General features: G+C 44.9%; 1 protein-coding gene across 1 annotated transcript in view; it reads left to right on the forward strand.

Annotated features, from left to right (window-relative positions):
- Nucleotides 1–24,353, forward strand: part of LOC139583229 (SH2/SH3 adapter protein Nck1-like) — a 112,596-nt gene that overhangs the window by 49,346 nt on the left and 38,897 nt on the right. The window contains exons 2-3 of the mRNA XM_071414073.1: nt 2,640–2,701; nt 12,866–13,106. Coding sequence (XP_071270174.1) covers nt 12,881–13,106 — 226 coding nt within the window. The 5' untranslated portion in view covers nt 2,640–2,701; nt 12,866–12,880. The remainder of the gene's footprint in view (nt 1–2,639; nt 2,702–12,865; nt 13,107–24,353) is intronic.

A 24,353-nucleotide genomic window follows, 5' to 3' on the forward strand; every position in this document is an offset into this window, starting at 1 on the left:
GGAGGTTCTACAGGTGGCCATCTGATGGAGGACCTACTCAAGGAATTTTGAGAGCCGGTTTGACTCCTGTCCTCATAGTCTTGTATTTGAACCAGTAACCTCACTTCGAGTTCAATCAACATGAAGTCTCTCTACTGCGTTCCTCCCTCTTCTGTTTCTTTGCCATCATCTTCTCGGATTCATCCCTGGGTTGTAACAATAGACAATGTCCGGACGTCAGTGTAGAGGAAACCATTCTCTTCTGTATGGAGGAGCAGGAGTTGTAGGATAAACTGTAAACTGACTATTGGCAGTGATCAGTGTTGAATACTGAAAACAATAGTCACCTTTATCCGCTATTTACTCATGTGAATGTCAGTCACACAACAGATGGGAAGGACTGTTGACACTACACCATCTGACGACTGTTGACACTAAACCATCTGACGACTGTTGACACTAAACCATCTGACGACTGTTGAGACTAAACCATCTGACGACTGTTGACACTACACCATCTGACGACTGTTGACACTAAACCATCTGACGACTGTTGACACTAAACCATCTGACGACTGTTGACACTAAACCATCTGGCGACTGTTGAGACTAAACCATCTGACGACTGTTGAGACTAAACCATCTGTTGACTGTTGAGACTAAACCATCTGTTGACTGTTGACACTAAACCATCTGACGACTGTTGACACTAAACCATCTGACGACTGTTGACACTAAACCATCTGACGACTGTTGACACTAAACCATCTGACGACTGTTGACACTAAACCATCCGGGGCTGTTGACACTAAACCATCCAGGGCTATTGACACTAAACCATCCAGGGCTGTTGACACTAAACCACCCGGGGCTGTTGACACTAAACCATCCAGGGCTGTTGACACTAAACCATCCGGGGCTATTGACACTAAACCATCCAGGGCTGTTGACACTAAACCACCCGGGGCTGTTGACACTAAACCATCCAGGGCTGTTGACACTAAACCATCCGGGGCTGTTGACACTAAACCATCCGGGGCTGTTGACACTAAACCATCCGGGGCTGTTGACACTAAACCATCCGGGGCTGTTGACACTAAACCATCCGGGACTGTTGACACTAAACCATCCAGGGCTGTTGACACTAAACCACCCAGGGCTGTTGACACTAAACCACCCAGGGCTGTTGACACTAAACCACCCAGGGCTATTGACACTAAACCATCCAGGGCTGTTGACACTAAACCATCCAGGGCTGTTGACACTAAACCATCCAGGGCTGTTGACACTAAACCATCCAGGGCTGTTGACACTAAACCATCCAGGGCTGTTGACACTAAACCATCCAGGGCTGTTGACACTAAACCACCCAGGATGTTGACACTAAACCATCCAGGATGTTGACACTAAACCATCCAGGGCTGTTGACACTAAACCATCCAGGGCTGTTGACACTAAACCATCCAGGGCTGTTGACACTAAACCATCCAGGGCTGTTGACACTAAACCATCCAGGGCTGTTGACACTAAACCATCCAGGGCTGTTGACACTAAACCATCTGCTGACACTAAACCATCCATGGCTGTTGACACTAAAACCATCCAGGGCTGTTGACACTAAAACCATCCAGGGCTGTTGACACTAAACCATCCAGGGCTGTTGACACTAAACCATCCAGGGCTGTTGACACTAAACCATCCAGGGCTGTTGACACTAAACCACCCAGGGCTGTTGACACTAAACCATCCAGGCTGTTGACACTAAACCATCTGACGACTGTTGACACTAAACCATCCCGGGCTGTTGACACTAAACCATCCAAGGCTGTTGACACTAAACCATCCAGGGCTGTTGACACTAAACCATCCAGGGCTGTTGACACTAAACCATCCAGGGCTGTTGACACTAAACCCTCTGACGACTGTTGACACTAAACCATCCCGGGCTGTTGACACTAAACCATCCAGGGCTGTTGACACTAAACCATCCAGGGCTGTTGACACTAAACCATCCAGGGCTGTTGACACTAAACCATCCAGGGCTGTTGACACTAAACCATCCAGGGCTGTTGACACTAAACCATCCAGGGCTGTTGACACTAAACCATCTGACGACTGTTGACACTAAACCATTCAGGGCTGTTGACACTAAACCATCCAGGGCTGTTGACACTAAACCATCCAGGGCTGTTGACACTAAACCATCTGACGACTGTTGACACTAAACCATCCAGGGCTGTTGACACTAAACCACCCAGGGCTGTTGACACTAAACCACCCAGGGCTGTTGACACTAAAACCATCCAGGGCTGTTGACACTAAACCATCCAGGACTGTTGACACTAAACCATCCAGGGCTGTTGACACTAAACCATCCAGGACTGTTGACACTAAACCATCCAGGACTGTTGACACTAAACCATCCAGGACTGTTGACACTAAACCATCCAGGGCTGTTGACACTAAACCATCCAGGGCTGTGAAGCATCTAATAAAATGTTCTGATCTGGTTGTGAATGGTTCATTATGCCTAATTATAATTATGTTCTGATATGGGATGATTAGATGGGCCCTGAAGACTGTTAAACCACTCACAATATATCTCCAATGAAAATAACATCATTGTTGACAAAAGGGTTCCTCTGTTTTCTTTTGTTCAGGTCATCAGAGGTCATCAGCGAAGCATCGTAACTCTGAAGTTGACAGCTTTGATGCAGTACAGGTAAGATGTTCAGTGTGTTGGTTCATATAAAATAGTTTGGCAGATAAACCTCCAAGGTAACTAGCTAGCTAGCTTGTAATTCTGGAAGTTTAGCCAAACCTATAAATAGATTTATGTAATAATTGTTAGCTAAAATACAGTAACGTTACAAGTTATTTTGGAGGTAATATACAGAGCATTCGGAAAGTATTCAGACCCTGGACTTTTTCCACCTGTTGTTACGTTTCAGCCTTATTATAAAATGGATTAAATTAATTGTTTTCCTCAATCTACACACAATCTCACAATGACGAAGTGAAAACAGGTTTTTAGAAATGTTTGCTAATTTATTAAAAATTAAAAGACATATACCTTATTTACGTAAGTATTCAGACCCTTTGCTATGAGACTCAACCATTCGTTGTCCGTTGAGACTAAACCGTCTGTTGAGACTAAACCGTCTGTTGTCTGTTGAGACTAAACCGTCTGTTGTCTGTTGAGACTAAACCGTCTGTTGTCTGTTGAGACTAAACCATCTGTTGTCTGTTGAGACTAAAACATATGTTGTCTGTTGAGACTAAACCGTCTGTTGTCTGTTGAGACTAAACCATCTGCTGTCTGTTGAGACTAAAACATCTGTTGTCTGTTGAGACTAAAACATCTGTTGAGACTAAACCGTCTGTTGAGACTAAACCGTCTGTTGAGACTAAACCGTCTGTTGAGACTAAACCGTCTGTTGAGACCAAAACGTCTGTTGTCTGTTGAGACTGTTGAGACTAAACCGTCTGTTGTCTGTTGAGACTAAAACGTCCGTTGTCTGTTGAGACTAAACCGTCTGTTGTTTGTTGAGACTAAACCGTCTGTTGTTTGTTGAGACTAAAACCGTCTGTTGAGACCTAAACCGTCTGTTGAGACCTAAACCGTCTGTTGAGACCTAAACCGTCTGTTGAGACCTAAACCGTCTGTTGAGACCTAAACCGTCTGTTGAGACCTAAAACGTCTGTTGAGACCTAAACCGTCTGTTGAGACCTAAACCGTCTGTTGAGACTAAAACCGTCTGTTGAGACCTAAACCGTCTGTTGAGACCTAAACCGTCTGTTGAGACTAAAACGTCTGTTGAGACCTAAACGTCTGTTGAGACCTAAACCGTCTGTTGAGACCTAAACCGTCTGTTGAGACCTAAACCGTCTGTTGAGACCTAAACCGTCTGTTGAGACCTAAACCGTCTGTTGAGACTAAAACGTCTGTTGAGACCTAAACCGTCTGTTGAGACCTAAACCGTCTGTTGAGACTAAAACGTCTGTTGAGACCTAAACGTCTGTTGAGACTAAAACCGTCTGTTGAGACCTAAACCGTCTGTTGAGACTAAACCGTCTGTTGAGACCTAAACCGTCTGTTGAGACCTAAACAGTCTGTTGAGACCTAAACCGTCTGTTGAGACTAAACCGTCTGTTGTCTGTTGAGACTAAACCGTCTGTTGTCTGTTGAGACTAAAACGTCCGTTGTCTGTTGAGACTAAAACGTCCGTTGTCTGTTGAGACTAAACCGTCTGTTGTCTGTTGAGACTAAACCGTATGTTGTCTGTTGAGACTAAAACGTCCGTTGTCTGTTGAGACTAAACCGTCTGTTGTCTGTTGAGACTAAACCGTCTGTTGTCTGTTGAGACTAAACCGTCTGTTGAGACTAAACCGTCTGTTGTCTGTTGAGACTAAACCGTCTGTTGTCTGTTGAGACTAAACCGTCTGTTGTCTGTTGAGACTAAACAGTCTGTTGTCTGTTGAGACTAAACCGTCTGTTGTCTGTTGAGACTAAACCGTCTGTTGTCTGTTGAGACTAAACCGTCTGTTGTCTGTTGAGACTAAACCGTCTGTTGTCTGTTGAGACTAAACCGTCTGTTGTCTGTTGAGACTAAACCGTCTGTTGTCTGTTGAGACTAAACAGTCTGTTGTCTGTTGAGACTAAACCGTCTGTTGTCTGTTGAGACTAAACCGTCTGTTGTCTGTTGAGACTAAACCGTCTGTTGTCTGTTGAGACTAAAACATCTGTTGTCTGTTGAGACTAAACCGTCTGTTGTCTGTTGAGACTAAACCGTCTGTTGTCTGTTGAGACTAAAACGTCTGTTGTCTGTCGAGACTAAACCGTCTGTTGTCTGTTGAGACTAAAACGTCTGTTGTCTGTTGAGACTAAAACATCTGTTGTCTGTTGAGACTAAACCGTCTGTTGTCTGTTGAGACCAAAACATCTATTGTCTGTTGAGACTAAACCGTCTGTTGAGACTAAACCGTCTGTTTCAACCGTCTGTTGAGACTAAACCGTCTGTTGTCTGTTGAGACTAAACCGTCTGTTGTCTGTTGAGACTAAAACGTCTGTTGTCTGTTGAGACTAAAACCACCCGTTGTCTGTTGAGACTAAACCGTCTGTTGAGACCAAACCATCTGTTGAGACTAAACCGTCTGTTGAGACTAAACCCATCTGTTGTCTGTTGAGACTAAACCGTCTGTTGAGACTAAACCGTCTGTTTCAACCGTCTGTTGAGACTAAACCGTCTGTTGTCTGTTGAGACTAAACCGTCTGTTGTCTGTTGAGACTAAATTGTCTGTTGAGACCAAAACATCTGTTGTCTGTTGAGACTAAACCGTCTGTTGTCTGTTGAGACTAAACCGTCTGTTGTCTGTTGAGACTAAACCGTCTGTTGTCTGTTGAGACCAAAACATCTGTTGTCTGTTGAGACCAAAACATCTGTTGTCTGTTGAGACTAAACCGTCTGTTGTCTGTTGAGACTAAACCGTCTGTTGTCTGTTGAGACTAAACCGTCTGTTGAGACTAAACCGTCTGTTGTCTGTTGAGACTAAACCGTCTGTTGTCTGTTGAGACTAAACCGTCTGTTGAGACTAAACCGTCTGTTGTCTGTTGAGACCAAAACATCCACCTCCGTGTCCGGAGGCATAGCTGCCGTTTTATGGGCTGTTAACCAACCGTGATATTTAGTTGTTTTTTTCCCACATTGTTTGTAACTTATTTTGTACATAATGTTGCTGCTACCGTCTCTTATGACTGAAAAGTTACTCACTTTGAACTGGATGAAGAAGTTTTCTTTAATGAGTCGGACGAGAGGGATTTACTCCAGACACCCGAACAGGCGCTCATCCCCGTCATTTGCAGGAGAAAGAGACAGAAGAGGTTTCGCGGAAGGAGATCAGGGTGGCTTGTGAGGATCCGCCGACGAGTGACTAATTTGCACGTATATCCTACCAACGCGACATTAGCTGTCGCTTTCAAGGAGCGGGACTCTAACCCAGAAGCTTATAAGAAATCCTGCTATGCCCTCCGACGAACCATCAAACAGGCAAAGCGTCAATACAGGACTAAGATCGAATCGTACTACACCGGCTCTGACGCTCGTCAGATGTGGGAGGGCTTGCAAACTATTACAGACTACAAAGGGAAGCATAGCCTAGAGCTGCCCAGTGACACGAGCCTACCAGACGAGCTAAACTACTTCTATGCTCGCTTCGAGGCAAGTAACACTGAAACATGCTTGAGAGCATCAGGTGTTCCGGCGACTGTGTGATCACGATCTCCGTAGCCGATGTGAGTAAGACCTTTAAACAAGTCAACATTCACAAGGCCTCAGGGCCAGACGAATTACCAGGGCTTGTACTCAGAGCATGCGCTGACCAACTGGCAAGTGTCTTCAGTGATATTTTCAACCTCTCCCTATCTTAGTCTGTAATACCAACATGTTTTAAGCAGAAAACCATAGTGCCTGTGCCCAAGACCACTATCCTAGAAACCCTAGACCCACCCTAATTTGCATACCGCACCAACAGATCCACAGATGATGCGATCTTTATTGCACTCAACACTGCCGTTTCACACCTGGACAAAAGGAACACCTATGTGAGAATGCTATTCATTGACTACAGCTCAGCGTTCAACACCATAGTGCATCACTGGGGCCAAGCTTCCTGCCATCCAGGACCTCTATACCAGGCTGTGTCAGAAGAATGTCCTAAAAATTGTCAGACTCCAGCCACCCTAGTCATAGACTGTTCTCTCTGCTACCGCACGGCAAGCGGTACCGGAGTGCCAAGTCTAGGTCCAAGAGGCTTCTAAACAGCTTCTACCCCCAAGCCATAAGACTCCTGAACACCTAATCAAATGGCTACCCAGACTATTTTCATCTCCCCTCTTTTACACCGCCGCTACTCTCCGTTGTTTTCATCTATGAAAAGTCACTTTAATAACTCTACCTACATGTACATATTACCTCAACTAACCGGTGCCCCCGCACATCGACTCTGTACCGGTACCCCAATAGTTTTGCTTTTGTTTTTTTACTGTTGCTCTTTAATTACTTGTTACTTTTATTTCTTATTCTTATCCATATTTTTTTTTAACTGCATTGTTGGTTAGAGGCTCGTAAGTAAGCATTTCACTGTAAGGTCTACTACACCTGTTGTATTCAGCATTTCACTGTAAGGTCTACTACACCTGTTGTATTCAGCATTTCACTGTAAGGTCTACACCTGTTGTATTCAGCATTTCACTGTCAGGTCTACACTTGTTGTATTCGGCGCATGTTACTAATAACATTTGATTTGATAATTAATAATTTCCTCATATCAGTCTTACTTACTTACTTACTTACTTTATTGTCCCCATGGGGAAATTTTGTTGCAGTGTTATGTACACATTTAAAGTGGCGTTAAATACAAAACAAGATTGACAATACAACTTTCAATAACAGTCACGCACCAATAAAAAAAATAATAATAGTAAGAAATAAGAAATAAAACATTTAAAACATTTAAAACAAAGACTAGCCTGCTGGCCTTACGGGGTCAATGGGAACATTTGCCCGAGCTATTTAAGAGGGATATCACACCTGGCACAAATGATTGTCTCGTTCTATTTTTCCTGCTGAGGGGTGCCCTATACCTGCGCCCAGAGGGGAGTAATTCAAAGTCCAGGTACAGGGGGTGACTTGGGTCTAAAATGATTTTGTGAGCCTTACGGAGGGCCCTGACCTTAAAAATCTCATCCAGGCCTGTCTGTTTGACTCCAAGTACCTTGCTTGCGGTGGTAATAATCCTTCTCAGCATGTTTCTCTGACTGACAGTGGCATTGCCAAACCAACAAACAATACAAAAAGTTAAAATACTCTCAATAAAGGATTTGTAAAACAGAGTCAATATAGTACAGTCTATATTAAAAGAACCCAACTTTTTTAGAAAGTACAGTCTCTGTTGGCTCTTTTTGTAGATCTGGTCTGTACATTTACTCCACTGAAGCTTACTGTCCAAAAAGACACCCAGATATTTATATTCCTCTACAATTTCTATGTTCTGACCTCTGATAGATGTTGCAGAGGTAGGTGTTGTACGCTTCCTGAAGTCTATGCACATCTCTTTGGTCTTGTTGGTATTGAGGACCAAGTGTGATTCTTCACACCACTCTACAAAGTCATCTAGGACCGGGCCATGATGTTCCTCGTCATCATGCAACAGGCTGATCAAGGCAGTGTCATCAGCGAACTTAACGAGGTGTCTGTCAGTATGGGAACTAGTACAACTATTAGTGTACAAGATGTACAGAAGTGGGGACAAAACACATCCCTGAGGAGAGCCTGTATTGGTGTTGCGTATATCCGACACATGGGGACCTATTTTGACTCGCTGTGAGCGTTGGCTCAGGAAGTCCAACAGCCACAAAACCAGCCCCCCATCTAAGGAAAAGTCCCGAATGAGTCTCTGTGCCAGAATGTAGGGCTGGATTGTGTTGAAGGCAGAAGAAAAGTCAACAAACAGAACCCTGACATGGGATTTGGTACCTTCTAGATGTCTATAGACCATGTTAAGGAGGGTAAGAATGGCATCATCAACTCCTCTGCTGGTCTGATAGGCAAACTGAAATGGGTCGAGGAGCTTCTGGGTGACACTGAGAATATGACTTTTCACAATTTTCTCAAGGCATTTCATAACTAAGGATGTCAAAGCGACAGGGCGATAGTCATTCAGCACAGAGGGATTCGATACTTTAGGAATTGGTATAATTATAGATTTTTTCCACAATACTGGAACGTGTTGCTGGTTGAGTGAGGATTGGAAAATGTCTGTAAAAACACCAGCCAGTTGTTCAGCACAGTGTTTTAACACATGCCCACTTATTTTGTCTGGGCCTGGGCTTTTGTATGCGTTACATCCCCTGAACAACTTTAGAACATCAGACTGTTGAACAACAACTCTCTCAAACATTTGTAATGATGCTTCCATTTGTTTTACCTCCGACACGAAGTTGTCTGATTCAAATCTTGAGAAGAAAACATTCAGTTCATTAGCCATGTTCTGGCCCTCATATCCCCCAGGGTCAGCACTGGTTTTTCCCCTGCCTATATGGGGGGCGCTAGCCATGGATTTAATCCCTTGCCAGGCCACCCTTGCGTTTCCTGAGGAGAGGGTCCTCTCCACCCTTTGCTTGTATGCCTCCTTGTCCACCAGTATCTGTCTTTTTATCTCACGTTGTACATCTCTTAAAGCCTGTCTATCACCCCCAGCATAAACTGCCTTCTTCCTATCAAGTAGTGATTTTAGATGTTTTGATACCCAAGGCTTGTTGTTAGGGAAGATTTTACAGGTCTTAGTAGGCACAACTGACTCAACACAGAAGTTTACATAGTCTGAAATAACCTCTGTGAGTTCATCCAGATCAGAGCTGCTGTCCTCAAATACCTCCCACATTGTACAGTCAAAACACCCCTGGAGACAAGTGATACTGTTGTCATTCCAGATCTGGACAGTTTTAACTGTGGGTTTCTCCCTCTCCAGGAGGCGACAGTAAGTTGGCCTGAGGTAGACCACATTGTGGTCTGATGTCCCCAGAGGAGGTCTAGTGGTGGCAGAGAACGCCTTTGGTATTGTCCCATAGCACAAATCAAGAGTCCTATTTTTCCTAGTGTGACATTTCACATACTGATGGTATGTGCGCAAAACTTTGCGCAAGGTACAGTTGTTAAAATCCCCTAAAATAAATTTGGGTGCGTCGGGGGAGATGGATTCCAGTTTCTGTGACAGATTATAAATAATCTCTGATGCCTTTGTTATATTAGCTTTTGGTTGAATGTACACAACGGTAACAAACAATTGGGGGAACTCACGGGGCAGATAGTAAGGTCGCAGTGACACAGAAAGCAGTTCAATGTCGGGGGTACAGAGTCGCTCTCTTACCAGGATCGATTTACACCACTGGTCCCTGACAAGCAGGCAGACGCCCCCGCCGTGAAGTTTCCCTGTGACTGTCAGATCGCGGTCCGCTCTGACCAGGGTGAAGCCGGCCGGCTCCACTTCTCTGTCCGGGACTCTGTCATCCAGCCAAGTCTCAGTAAATGCCAGCAAACAGGCCTCCCGGTATTCGTGTTGGAAGCGCAGATTCGCTGACAACTCATCCGCTTTCCCCCTCAGTGACTGGGCATTAATCAGCAAGGTGGTGGGTAAGGGAAGTTTGTTCTTCATTTTTTTAAGTCGTTGTCTGATTCCCCCGCGTTTTCCACGTTTGCATTTGGGTTTGTAATCCACTCGCAGACAATCAGGTATTAGATGGGCCATTGGGATATCCATCGCGTTCGTATTTGAGTTGCATTGTAGTAAAAACTCCCTGCTGTATTGGATTCCGCTGCCAGCAGCGTTTTCATTATTTAGTCCGTTCGTAGCGGGTATGTACACGATCAACAAGATCAGTCCAACACCCCACCACTGGAAATCCATGGTTGGCAGAATGTTTGTAAACTAAGTGTACAAATTAAGAATAACGCCACTAAGTGTACAAATTAAAAACATAAAATAACGCCACTAAGTGTACAAATTAAAAACATATCATTAAAAACATAAGATAACGCCACACCAAACGTCACACACACTGCAGGTCACAACAGAGCCGCGCCCCCTTCAAACAACGATTGGTACCATTCTGAACGTCGCAGACTTCATGAATCTGCACAAACCCGAGTCTTACTAATAGTTCCTTACCACACAAATGGATTTGATTATTTATTTACTAACTAACTAAATGATAACACAGGATACACACACACAAACAGATAGGTTATTGATTAGAAACATAATTCTGTGACAACAGGTCCCTAGCGGAATTACACAATATGACACTTGTTACACAAGATGGAGAGAGAAACAACACTTGGATACATTTGGGACTCGCAATAACCCTAATACCTTGCCCCGAACTGCCGCTCTTTGGGTAAGAAGTAATGCATGTATTTACGTGTTGAAGGTCTGGTATCTCTGTTGGGCCTAGGTTTTCCTGGAAAGGGTTCCGCTTTGTGAGAAGGGTTCGATCTTCTTCAGATGTCCTTCTCCTTCATTCTCAGGTGTAAGTCTCTGGTTGTCCACAAGAGGTGACAATGTCCATCCATCTTCTTAGTTGTCTGTTTTCTTGCACTCGTTCTGGAAGAGTGGTCTCCTGAGGACGGCTAATCAGCCGTGTTGATGATCCTCAGAGTGGTCTCCTGAGGACGGCTAATCAGCTGTGTTGATGATCCTCAGAGTGGTCTCCTGAGGACGGCTAATCAGCCGTGTTGATGATCCTCAGAGTGGTCTCCTGAGGACGGCTAATCAGCCGTGTTGATGATCCTCAGAGTGGTCTCCTGAGGACGGCTAATCAGCCTTGTTGATGATCCTCAGAGTGGTCTCCTGAGGACGACTAATCAGCCTTGTTGATGATCCTCAGAGTGGTCTCCTGAGGACGGATAATCAGCCGTGTTGATGATCCTCAGAGTGGTCTCCTGAGGACGGATAATCAGCCGTGTTGATGATCCTCAGAGGGGTCTCCTGAGGACCGCTAATCAGCCTTGTCGATGATCCTCAGAGTGGTCTCCTGAGGACGGATAATCAGCCGTGTTGATGATCCTCAGAGTGGTCTCCTGAGGACGGCTAATCCGCCGTGTCGATGATCCTCAGAGTGGTCTCCTGAGGACGGCTGATCCGCCGTGTCGATGATCCCAGAGTTGTGATGAGAGCAGTGTAGCTGACGATGATTTGGAGAGAATAACCGGATTGTCCTACTTAAATTAACGTTCTTAGATACAGTACTTAGGACAGCTACTCAACCTCAGCATTGATTGTTAGAGGTTCCTTTGTCTTCTTCAACCTCGTGTTGAGTTCCACGGTCATGACTAATGTGGTCCGTTGAGTCTCCCATGTTAATTATTAACACAATCTTTTATACCCTCGGGTATATGCTGACATGCTACCTGGGACATGGCTAGTTATGAGACAAGTTATCATAATAACTAGGCTCCCGTTTGAGAACTAAAATCACAATCCTATCGTCACAAAAATATTCTCTTTATCCTTGATATTTTCTACACAACGTAAAGGATGTAAACCTGATATACACAGTGTAAAAGCTCTCCAAGTTGCAATGTTTTCGTTATAATGTCTTTATACCAATTTTAATGACATCACAAAATAGACGTTCATTTTCCGTATTCTATCTCTCATCATTCCCAACATTCGGATGTTGAAATATATTGTCCCAGCGTTCATTGTTTGATGTTGAAGTTTTAGGCGGCAAACTCTTCTGTAACACAGAGATATTCCATTCACCCATACTAGACACCAGACAGGAGTCGTCTGCTGCAATGTACGATCGACGTGAGGTGTCATAAACCCCCCCACATCAACCCCCCCCCCTGTAGACGCTGATCCACTGTCCTCATCTCTGGATCCTCACAGGAGAGGCATGGCACAGCTGTGCCAAGCTTGTAGCGTCATACCCAAGAAGACTCGAGGCTGTAATCACTGACAAACGTGCTTCAACAAAGTGCTGAGTAAAGGGTCTGAATACTTACGTAAATGTGATATTTCAGTTTATTGTTTATACATTTGCAAAATGTTCTAAAACCTGTTTTTGTTTTGTCATTATGGGGTATTGTGTCTAGATTGATGAGGGAAAAAAACAATTTAATACATTTTAGAATAATGCTGTAACGTATCAAAATGTGTGAAAATGCACTGTGTAATATTGCGCCAGATCATAGGTGACAGATGAGGTGATTGGGGTGTGTGTTGTTACAGGTTGGAGTTTAAATTAACCTGACATGTACCTCATCTCTGTTCCCCAAGTCCAAGATGACAGAACTAAAACGTAAATCTTCTCTCTGTCTCTCAGGTCCAGAGGTCCAAGATGACAGAAGAGGTGATTGTCATCGCCAAGTTTGACTACCTGGCTCAGCAGGACCAGGAGTTGGACATTAAGAAGAACGAGCGTCTGTGGCTGCTGGACGACAGTAAGTCCTGGTGGAGGGTCCGTAACACCACCAACAAGACCGGCTTCGTACCTTCCAACTATGTCGAGAGGAAGAACAGCGCCAGGAAGGCATCCATCGTCAAGAACCTCAAAGACACACTAGGTCAGAAACTGTCCTAACCTTAACCTCAGTCACACTAGGTCAGGAACTGTCCTAACCTCAGTCACACTAGGTCAGAAACTGTCCTAACCTTAACCTCAGTCACACTAGGTCATAAACTGTCCTAACCTTAACCTCAGTCACACTAGGTCAGAAACTGTCCTAACCTTAACCTCAGTCACACTAGGTCAGGAACTGTCCTAACCTCAGTCACACTAGGTCAGGAACTGTCCTAACCTCAGTCACACTAGGTCAGAAACTGTCCTAACCTTAACCTCAGTCACACTAGGTCATAAACTGTCCTAATCTTAACCTCAGTCACACTAGGTCAGGAACTGTCCTAACCTTAACCCCAGTCACACTAGGTCAGAAACTGTCCTAACCTTAACCTCAGTCACACTAGGTCAGGAACTGTCCTAACCCCAGTCACACTAGGTCAGAAACTGTCCTAACCTCAGTCACACTAGGTCAGGAACTGTCCTAACCTCAGTCACACTAGGTCAGGAACTGTCCTAACCTCAGTCACACTAGGTCAGGAACTGTCCTAACCTCAGTCACACTAGGTCAGGAACTGTCCTAACCTTAACCTCAGTCACTCTAGGTCATAAACTGTCCTAACCTCATCACACTAGGTCAGGAACTGTCCTAACCTTAACCTCAGTCACACTAGGTCAGGAACTGTCCAAACCTCAGTCACACTAGGTCAGGAACTGTCCTAACCTCAGTCACACTAGGTCAGGAACTGTCCTAACCTCAGTCACACTGGGTGAGGAACTGTCTTAACCTTAACCTCAGTCACACTAGGTGAGGAACTCTCCTAACCTCAGTCACACTAGGTCAGAAAACGGTTTGTTCTTGTTGGGATTCATTAAGTAACTGGCTTCTGTTATTTGAACTTGTTTTGGAGCTTCATCCCTCCAGCTCTCAGCTCAGGCTCTCTCTCTCGCTCTCGCTCTCGCTCTCGCTCTCAGCTCGCTCTCTCTCTCAGCTCTATCTCAGCTCTCTCTCTCTCTCAGCTCTCTCTCAGCTCTCTCTCAGCTCTCTCTCAGCTCTCTCTCTCTCTCTCAGCTCTCTCTCAGCTCTCTCTCAGCTCTCTCTCAGCTCTCTCTCTCTCTCTCAGCTCTCTCTCAGCTCTCTCTCTCTCTCAGCTCTCTCTCAGCTCTCTCTCTCTCTCAGCTCTCTCTCAGCTCTCTCTCAGCTCTCTCTCAGCTCTCTCTCTCTCTCTCAGCTCTCTCTCAGCTCTCTCTCAGCTCTCTCTCAGCTCTCTCTCTCTCTCTCAGCTCTCTCTCAGCTCTCTCTCAGCTCTCTCTCAGCTCTCTCTCAGCTCTCTCTCTCTCTCTCTCAGCTCTCTCTCAGCTCTCTCTCTCTCTCTCTCAGCTCTCTCTCAGCTCTCTCTCTCTCTCAGCTCTCTCTCAGCTCTCTCTCAGCTCTCTCTCAGCTCTCGATCAGAAACGCTCACAGAGAGAATGTGATTGTCTTTCAATATGTTTTCCTATGTGTTACAGATGTGACACAGTCTATGAAGTTGGCTGACTGGTACATCTCTTTTTATGGGGACAGGGTGATAAAAATACTATATTGACAGCTGATCGTAAAACTGTAGTACTTAGAGATTGTCCCTTCTTTGTAACAAGTACATCTAAGAAATGTATAGATTTAATGTTCTTTTCCATAGTGAAGGAAATTGATTGTCCTGTAGAGTTCAGGAAGTTAGGATCCCGTCCAGATCACAAAGCAATCGTCTGTATAGTGGGTCCAATATCAGACAGGATCTTTGTACGTATGATTAAATCCAATGTGAATTTCTTCACGAAGAGATTTGTGTAGTTAGGAGATAATGGGGGTTTCCCATCGCTGTTCCAAGGGTCTGGAGGTAGTCTGTCAAATAGAAAACAGTTTTTTAGTGACAACTAATTGAATGATGTAATTTGTTGGCATGTCGCTGGTTGGAGAGGAAAACCTAGAAGGCCACCGTACCTCCATCATTCAGCGTGTACAGAGATGAGACATCAAGACACCCGTCACTTATAACGTGTCTATGTTGTAGTTTTATTAGAAAGTCAGTGGTGTCTTTTTAAATAGCAACTGTTTTGACTAATGGATGAATGTGAAAGTCCACGTCAGACCGTTTTTCAGTTAGGGAGCCGGTTCCTGAAACGACAGGTCTTAATAAAGGAGGGTCTGATTTTGTCAACCTTAAACAGGACCATAAAACGATTGAAACTGGAGGTTTCGGGACAAAGATATTTCAATTCCTGTTCTGTCAACCATTTTATTTTGTAGTCCTTTATCGAAGGACTTTTATTCACTTTGATTTTGTAGTTGGAGGTATCATCAAAAATCTATTGTACACATTTTTTAATGTTTAATATACATGTTACTATTAGGAATCACTAATCCCACCTCCCTTATCTGATAATGAAGGATAATTCATTAAGTCATTAGAGCATTTGGATTGCTGCGTTGACGTTGTAAATGTGGCACTCCGTCTCTGTAGTTAGTTTTCATATTGACTTGAAAGGGGATTTGTAACTGTATATGTTACAAAGGAAAACCCCTTTGCTTAAAACATCATTTTGTTCACTAGAAAGCTGTTTATCTGATAAATTATAAACTAGAAATATCTGGGAGTTTGGATGAGAACTTCACTAGTCCTGTTGAGAACCTGGAGAAGAAGCTGACGTTGAGAAAAGGTTTTATTACGGGCATAAGGCTGTGTTTTTCCTTTAGAGGCCAGACGAGAGCCGCTACGGTGTACATTCCTGTCTGTGTTGGACTACAGCGTTGTAATATGCAGACCTCAAGCACTACCCTGATGATGCTGTGTATCCTGCAGCTCTTGGGGTTATTATCTATCATATATACAGGGCATTCGCAGAGTATTCAGACCTCCAATTGTTCCACATTTTGATACGTTACAGCCTTATTCTGAAATGGATTAAATCGTTTTTTTCCCTCTCTCATCAATCTACACACAATAACCCATAATGACAATGCAAAAATAGGTTTTTAGAATTTTGTTGTATTGTATTAACATAAGTGTTCAGACCCTTTACTCTGTACTTTGTTGAAGCACCTTTGTCAGCGATTACAGCCTCGAGTCTTCTTGGGTATGACACTACAAGCTTGGCACACCTTCGTTGAGTTTCTCCCATTCTTCCCTGCAGATCGTCTCAAGCTCTGTCAGGTTGGATGGGGGGCGTCACTGCAGGAATGTTTTGGTACCCTTCCCCAGATCTGTGCCTCGACACAATCCTGTTTCAGTGCTCTACGGACAATTCCTTCAACCTCATGGCTTGGTTTTTGCTCTGACATGCACTGTCAACTGTGGGACCTTATATAGACAGGTGTGTGCCTTTGCAAATCATGTCCAATCAATTGAATTTACCACAGGTGGACTCCAATCAAGTTGTAGAAACATCTCAAGGATGATCAATGAAAACAGGATGTACCTGAGCTCAACTTCCAGTCTCATAGCAAAGGATCAGAATTTTATTTTTATTTGCAAACATTTCTAAAAACCTGTTTTTGCTTTGTCATTATGGGGTATTATGATGTCATTATGGGGTATTGTGATGTCATTATGGGGTATTGTGATGTCATTACGGGGTATTGTGATGTCATTATGGGGTATTGTGTGTAGATTGATGAGGGAACATTTTTATTGAATCCTTTTAGAATAAGGCTATAACGTAACAAAATGTGGAAAAAGGGTTCTGAATACTTTCCAAATGCACTGTATCTCTCTCTCTCTCCATCTCCTCTCCCTCTCTCTCTCTTCCTCTTCTTTCTCTCTCTCTGCCAGCTCTCAGTCTCTCTCTCTCTCTCTGCCAGCTCAGCTCAGTCTATCTCTCTCTCTCTGCCAGATCTCAGCTCAGTCTCTCTCTCTCTCTGCCAGATCTCAGCTCAGTCTCTCTCTCTCTCTGCCAGCTCTCAGCTCAGTCTCTCTCTCTCTCTGCCAGATCTCAGCTCAGTCTCTCTCTCTCTCTGCCAGATCTCAGCTCAGTCTCTATCTCTCTCTGCCAGCTCTCAGCTCAGTCTCTCTCTCTCTCTCTCTCTGCCAGCTCTCAGCTCAGTCTCTCTCTCTCTCTCTGCCAGCTCTCAGCTCAGTCTCTCTCTCTCTCTGCCAGCTCTCAGCTCAGTCTCTCTCTCTCTGCCAGCTCTCAGCTCAGTCTCTCTCTCTCTGCCAGCTCTCAGCTCAGTCTATCTCTCTCTCTGCCAGCTCTCAGCTCAGTCTCTCTGCCAGCTCTCAGCTCAGTCTCTCTCTGTCTCTCTCTCTGCCAGCTCTCAGCTCAGTCTCTCTCTCTCTCTCTCTCTCTCTCTCTCTGCCAGCTCTCAGCTCAGTCTCTCTCTCTCTCTCTCTCTCAGCCAGCTCTCAGCTCAGTCTCTCTCTCTCTGCCAGATCTCAGCTCAGTCTCTCTCTCTCTCTGCCAGCTCTCAGCTCAGTCTCTCTGCCAGCTCTCAGCTCAGTCTCTCTCTCTCTCTCTCTCTGCCAGATCTCAGCTCAGTCTATCTCTCTCTCTGCCAGCTCTCAGCTCAGTCTCTCTCTCTCTCTCTGCCAGCTCTCAGCTCAGTCTCTCTTCTCTCTGCCAGCTCTCAGCTCAGTCTCTCTCTCTCTCTGCCAGCTCTCAGCTCAGTCTCTCTCTCTCTGCCAGCTCTCAGCTCAGTCTCTCTCTCTCTCTGCCAGCTCTCAGCTCAGTCTCTCTGTCAGCTCTCAGCTCAGTCTCTCTCTCTCTCTGCCAGCTCTCAGCTCAGTCTCTCTCTCTCTCTCTCTCTGCCAGCTCTCATCTCAGTCTCTCTCTCTCTCTCTCTGCCAGCTCTCAGTCTCTCTCTCTCTGCCAGATCTCAGCTCAGTCTCTCTCTCTCTCTGCCAGCTCTCAGCTCAGTCTCTCTGCCAGCTCTCAGCTCAGTCTCTCTCTCTCTCTCTCTCTCTCTCTCTCTCTCTCTCTCTCTCTCTCTCTCTCTCTCTCTCTGCCAGCTCTCAGCTCAGTCTCTCTCTCTCTCTCTCTCTCTCTGCCAGCTCTCAGCTCAGTCTCTCTCTCTCTCTCTCTCTCTGCCAGATCTCAGCTCAGTCTCTCTCTGCCAGCTCTCAGCTCAGTCTCTTTCTCTCTCTCTCTCTCTCTGCCAGCTCTCAGCTCAGTCTCTTTCTCTCTCTCTCTCTCTGCCAGCTCTCAGCTCAGTCTCTTTCTCTCTCTCTGCCAGCTCTCATTTCAGTCTGTCTTTGTTGGCTCTTTGTTTTAGACCACATTGTTGCTTTGCTATCCACCAACGTACAGGAAGAGATGGTCCTCTGTGTTGGACCAGCCGGTTAGGTTAGCTATAGCTACTGTTGTCTGAGCTTCTCAGCATTGTGGACCTGAAGGCTACCGTAGTAGCAGACTGACTGGCTGGCACAGCTTTGGTTTTTACTTTGTGATTGTGAATGACCGTTTGATAACGAGCTAACAAATAGTTAGATGGAGGTTAAGTCTGACCGCTCTATTCTGAAGGAACAGAAGGACTTGTTTGGCTTGTGAGAAACACGGGGAAACTTTGTAACACTTTATTAACAAAACAGGAAGATACTCTATTCATCTGTGATCTGAGCAATCAAGTGTGTACGGCTTGACCGCTGAGGGTAAAATCTTTGTCCTCTGATAAGAATGTTACAACAACAGGAAGAGGGCTCTTGAGTCATAGACAGACACACAGCACAGCTCAGCACAGCACAGCAGGTATTGAGACTACTGACATGTAGCCTGATGTGATGTATAGCTTGAGCACATACAGCCTACACTGAAATCAACTGAGCCGGGTGACTGGGGCCGAGTGATTGGAGCCTGGTGACTGGAGCCGGGTGACTGGAGCCGGGTGACTGGAGCCTGGTGACTGGAGCCGGGTGACTGGTGACTGGAGCCGGGTGACTGGTGACTGGAACCGGGTGACTGGAGCCGGGTGACTGGAGCCGGGTGACTGGAGCCGGGTGACTGGAGCCTGGTGACTGGAACCGGGTGACTGGAGCCTTGTAACTGGAGCCTGGTGACTGTAGCCTGGTGACTGGTGACTGGAGCCGGGTGACTGGAGCCGGGTGACTGGAGCCTGGTGACTGGAGCCTGGTGACTGGAGCCTGGTGACTGGAGCCGGGTGACTGGAGCCTGGAGACTGGTGCCTGGTGACCACAAAATGTAGAACATGTCATATTTCGGGGAGATTCTCTAGCTACATTCCAGCTGTAGATCCACACAGCTGTAGATTCACACAGCTGTAGATCCACACAGCTGTAGATCCACACAGCTGTAGATCCACACAGCTGTAGATCCGCACAGCTGTAGATTCGCACAGCTGTAGATCCGCACAGCTGTAGATCCGCACAGCTGTAGATCCGCACAGCTGTAGATCCGCACAGCTGTAGATTCGCACAGCTGTAGATTCGCACAGCTGTAGATTCGCACAGCTGTAGATCCGCACAGCTGTAGATCCGCACAGCTGTAGATCCACACAGCTGTAGATCCACACAGCTGTAGATCCACACACAGATTCACACAGCTGTAGATTCACACAGCTGTAGATTCACACAGCTGTAGATTCACACAGCTGTAGATTCACACAGCTGTAGATCCACACAGCTGTTGTATGAATGTTCTGAATGAGTGAAACTAGGTGCAGGATATGAGCTGTGTGTGTTTCGGGGCCTCAGCTGTTTTTTGTGTGTTTATTTCACATTTATTTAACCAGGTAGGCCAGTTGAGAACAAGTTCTCATTTACAACTGCGACCTGGACAAGATAAAGCATAGCAGAACAGACAACAACACAGAGTTACACATGGAGTAAACAATAAACAAGTCAATAACATAGTAGGGAAAAAATGAGTCTATATACATTGTGTGCAAAAGGCATGAGGAGGTAGTCAATAAATAGGCCATAGGAGCGAATAATTACAATTTAGCAGATTAACACTGGAGTGATAAATCATCAGATGATCATGTGCAAGTAGAGATACTGGTGTGCAAAAGACCAGAAAAGTAAATAAAAACAGTATGGGGATGAGGTTGGTAAATTGGGTGGGCTGATTACAGATGGACTATGTACAGCTGCAGCGATCGGTTAGCTGCTCAGATAGCAGATGTTTAAAGTTGGTGAGGGAAATAAAAGTCTCCAACTTCAGCGATTTTTGCAATTCGTTCCAGTCACAGGCAGCAGAGAACTGGAAGGAAAGGCGGCCAAAGGGGGTGTTGGCTTTGGGGATGACCAGTGAGATATACCTGCTGGAGCGTGTGCTACAGGCGGGTGTTGTTAACGTGCCCAGTGAACTGAGATAAGGCGGAGCTTGACCTAGCATGGACTTATAGATGACCTGGAGCCAGTGGGTCTGGCGACGAATATGTAGCGAGGGCCAGCCGACTAGAGCATACAGGTCGCAGTGGTGGGTGGTATAAGGTGTTTTAGTAACATAACGGATGGCACTATGATAAACTGCATCTAGTTTGCTGAGTAGAGTATTGGAAGCTATTTTGTAGATGACATCGCCGAAGTCGAGGATCGGTAGGATAGTCAGTTTTACTAGTGTAAGTTTGACGGCGTGAGTGAAGGAGGCTTTGTTGCGAAATAGAAAGCCGATTCTAGATTTGATTTTGGTTTGGAGATCTTTGATATGAGTCTGGAAGGAGAGTTTACAGTCTAGCCAGACACCTAGGTATTTATAGATGTCCACATATTCTAGTTCGGAACCGTCCAGGGTGGTGATGCTAGTCGGGCGGGCGGGTGCAGGCAGCGAACGGTTTAAAAGCATGCATTTGGTTTTACTAGTGTTTAAGAGCAGTTGGATGCCACGGAAGGAGTGTTGTATGGCATTGAAGCTCGTTTGGAGGTTAGATAGCACAGTGTCCAAGGAAGGGCCAGAAGTATACAGAATGGTGTCGTCTGCGTATAGGTGGATCAGGGAATCGCCCGCAGCAAGAGCAACATCATTGATATATACAGAGAAAAGATTCGGCCCGAGAATTGAACCCTGTGGTACCGCCATAGAGACTGCCAGAGGACCGGACAACATGCCCTCCGATTTTACACACTGAACTCTGTCAGAGAAGTAGTTGGTGAACCAGGCAAGGCAGTCATCAGAAAAACCGAGGCTACTGAGTCTGCCGATAAGAATATGGTGATTGACAGAGTCGAAAGCCTTGGCCAGATCGATGAAGACGGCTGCACAGTACTGTCTTTTATCGATGGCGGTTATGATATCATTTAGTACCTTGAGCGTGGCTGAGGTGCACCTGTGACCGGCTCGGAAACCGGATTGCACAGCAGAGAAGGTACGGTGGGATTCGAGATGGTCAGTGATCTGTTTGTTAACTTGGCTTTCGAAGACCTTAGATAGGCAGGGCAGGATGGATATAGGTCTGTAGCAGTTTGGGTCCAGGGTGTCTCCCCCTTTGAAGAGGTTGCCTTGTCTTTTTATGTCTGCCTGTTTCTATTGCCAATTGGTGGTCACTCAGCCTGTACTTGGTAAGGACCTGTCTCTGCTTCGTATCGCTGACAGAGTAGAGATAATCAGCCAGGTGGTCACTCAGCCTGTACTTGGTAAGGATCTTTCTCTGCCTCGTATCGCTGACAGAGTAGAGATAATCAGCCAGGTGGTCACTCAGCCTGTACTTGGTAAGGATCTTTCTCTGCCTCGTATCTCTGACAGAGTAGAGATGACCAGCCAATTCATATTCTCTGTTTAGGCCCGGATATCAATTTAGTCGGTTTTGGGATTTTGTTTGGTTTTTCCAATGTTGTAAATATGAGTCCTTTGATTGGTTCATGATTTTGTTTTTTGGAATTCTTTCCTTTGGAGCTTGGTTGGTTAGGTCCAACACCAGCTGAATGAGAGGGCTCGTTTCTGGGCTCAACTCTTGGGTTTGAAGTGCTTTATATACTTGAATTTAGGTGTGGCAAAAAAATGGTGTGATTTTTTTCTGTATTTTCAAAACAGCCCAATTCTGCCTTACATGCATTAGTTGGTGTATTTCTCTGGACAGAATTCTGCATGTAGGGCTACAATTGGATGTTTGTGCCACATTTTAAGGTCCAGTTTTATTGAGTGGCCCCCAAACCTCACTTCCGTAAAGAGCTATCGGTAGGATTACACTGTCAAATATTTTGGTCCAAATTCTAATTGGGATGTTGATTTTGAATAATTAATTTTTTATTGCATACAATGCTCTGCAGGCTTTCTCTTTGAGTTCATTCATTGCCATTTTAAAGTTTCCCCATGCAGATATGGTCAGAATTCAAAAAGCTACAGAAAACCTTTCCCAAGTTGCTGTTTACGCAAATTCCCCTGTAATTTTTGGGGTCTGATTTGTCTCCACTTTTGTGTATAGAGGAGATGAGCCCCTGGTTCCAGACATCAGGGAAGCAGCCAGAAGTTAATACCATGTTGAACAGTTTAAGCATTTTGCAACTCAGGTGTGCTGTTTTTCAGCACTTCATTTCTGATGTTGTCTAGACCACAAGCCTTTTTTGGTTTTATAGGTTTTAGGTTCTCATTTAGTTGGGTTATTGGGTAATCTAATGGATTTTGGTTGTTACATTTTTCTTGAGTTTCTAATTGGGTATGTTGTATGTCTTTTTGTGACATGTTTTTGTATAGATGATCAAAGTAAGTTTTCCAAATTCCTTCATCTTGCATGGCTAATTCTTGTGGCTTTGTCGTGCTTAAATTGTTCCACATGTCCCAGAACTGATTTTGGTCAATTGCGTTTTCAATTTCATCAAGTGTTTTATTAGTATAATTCAGTTTCTTGCGTTTCAGTGTTTGTTTATACTGTTTCAAAGTATTCATATCGTAGCTCTGGGTTGTTTTGCTGCTTATGTTTTTTGTTTGACATTTGTCTTTAGGTGTTTTCTAATTGTTTTACATTCGTTATCAAACCATTTTTCAGAAACGTTTTGTTTTTTGTTGCATTTCAAATTTGCTTTTGATGCTTTTTGGAAAATGCAATTTATGTTTTGAGTAAATTATTGAAGACCTGTATAGAGTTAATCATTTGAGTTTAACGTTTCAATGAATCTCTCTGCGCTGTATGGAGCCCGTCTGTACGATTGGTTTATGTTGTAGAGTTTATTGGGCTGTTTTTTAAAATTAATATTGCCGGTTAATTTCTTCAGAAACACGTTGATCAGTGGTGTCTGTGGTCTGACATGGACCCCTCCTCCGTTAGTACATTCAAATAATTCACTGTCAGTGATGGCATAATCGATGGCATAATCGACTACACTTGTCCCAAGAGCTGAGCAGTAAGTCAGCCGACCTAAAGAGTCCTCTCTGATTCTACCATTAAGCATGTACAGGCCTAAGGCTCGGCAGAGACGCACTAACTGCTTCCCGTTTCTGTTCAGTATTTGGTCTGTTTCTATTATGTATAACAGGACTACTGTACAAGGAGGGGGGTTACCTCCCGCATCAGAACCTGTTCTCACATTGACATCTCCACAAAGAAGCACTTTACCCTCTATATGAAATGTAATGATTTCTGTATGGAGAATATCCCAAAACAGACTATCATAATATTTACCTTTATTTAACCAGGCAAGTCAGTAAAGAACAAATTCTTATTTTCAATGACGGCCTGACGGGGAACAACTGCCTTGTTCAGGGGCAGAAGGACAGATGTGTACCTTGTCAGCTCAGGGATTTGAACTTGCAACCTTCCAGTTACTAGTCCAACGCTCTAACCACTAGGCTACCTGCTGGTTACTAGTCCAACACTCTAACCACTAGGCTACCTGCTGGTTACTAGTCCAACGCTCTAACCACTAGGCTACCTGCTGGTTACTAGTCCAACACTCTAACCACTAGGCTACCTGCTGGTTACTAGTCCAACACTCTAACCACTAGGCTACCTGCTGGTTACTAGTCCAACGCTCTAACCACTAGGCTACCTGCTGGTTACTAGTCCAACACTCTAACCACTAGGCTACCTGCTGGTTACTAGTCCAACGCTCTAACCACTAGGCTACCTGCTGGTTACTAGTCCAACACTCTAACCACTAGGCTACCTGCTGGTTACTAGTCCAACGCTCTAACCACTAGGCTACCTGCTGGTTACTAGTCCAACGCTCTAACCACTAGGCTACCTGCTGGTTACTAGTCCAACACTCTAACCACTAGGCTACCTGCTGGTTACTAGTCCAACGCTCTAACCACTAGGCTACGCTGCCGCAATGAATCTGAAGGAGGAGCAGAAGCTGTACATATTTAAACATCATTGTCACAATAGATTCTT

The sequence above is a fragment of the Salvelinus alpinus genome, chromosome 8, assembly GCF_045679555.1.
Source record: "Salvelinus alpinus chromosome 8, SLU_Salpinus.1, whole genome shotgun sequence".
Taxonomy (NCBI): Eukaryota; Metazoa; Chordata; class Actinopteri; order Salmoniformes; family Salmonidae; genus Salvelinus; species Salvelinus alpinus.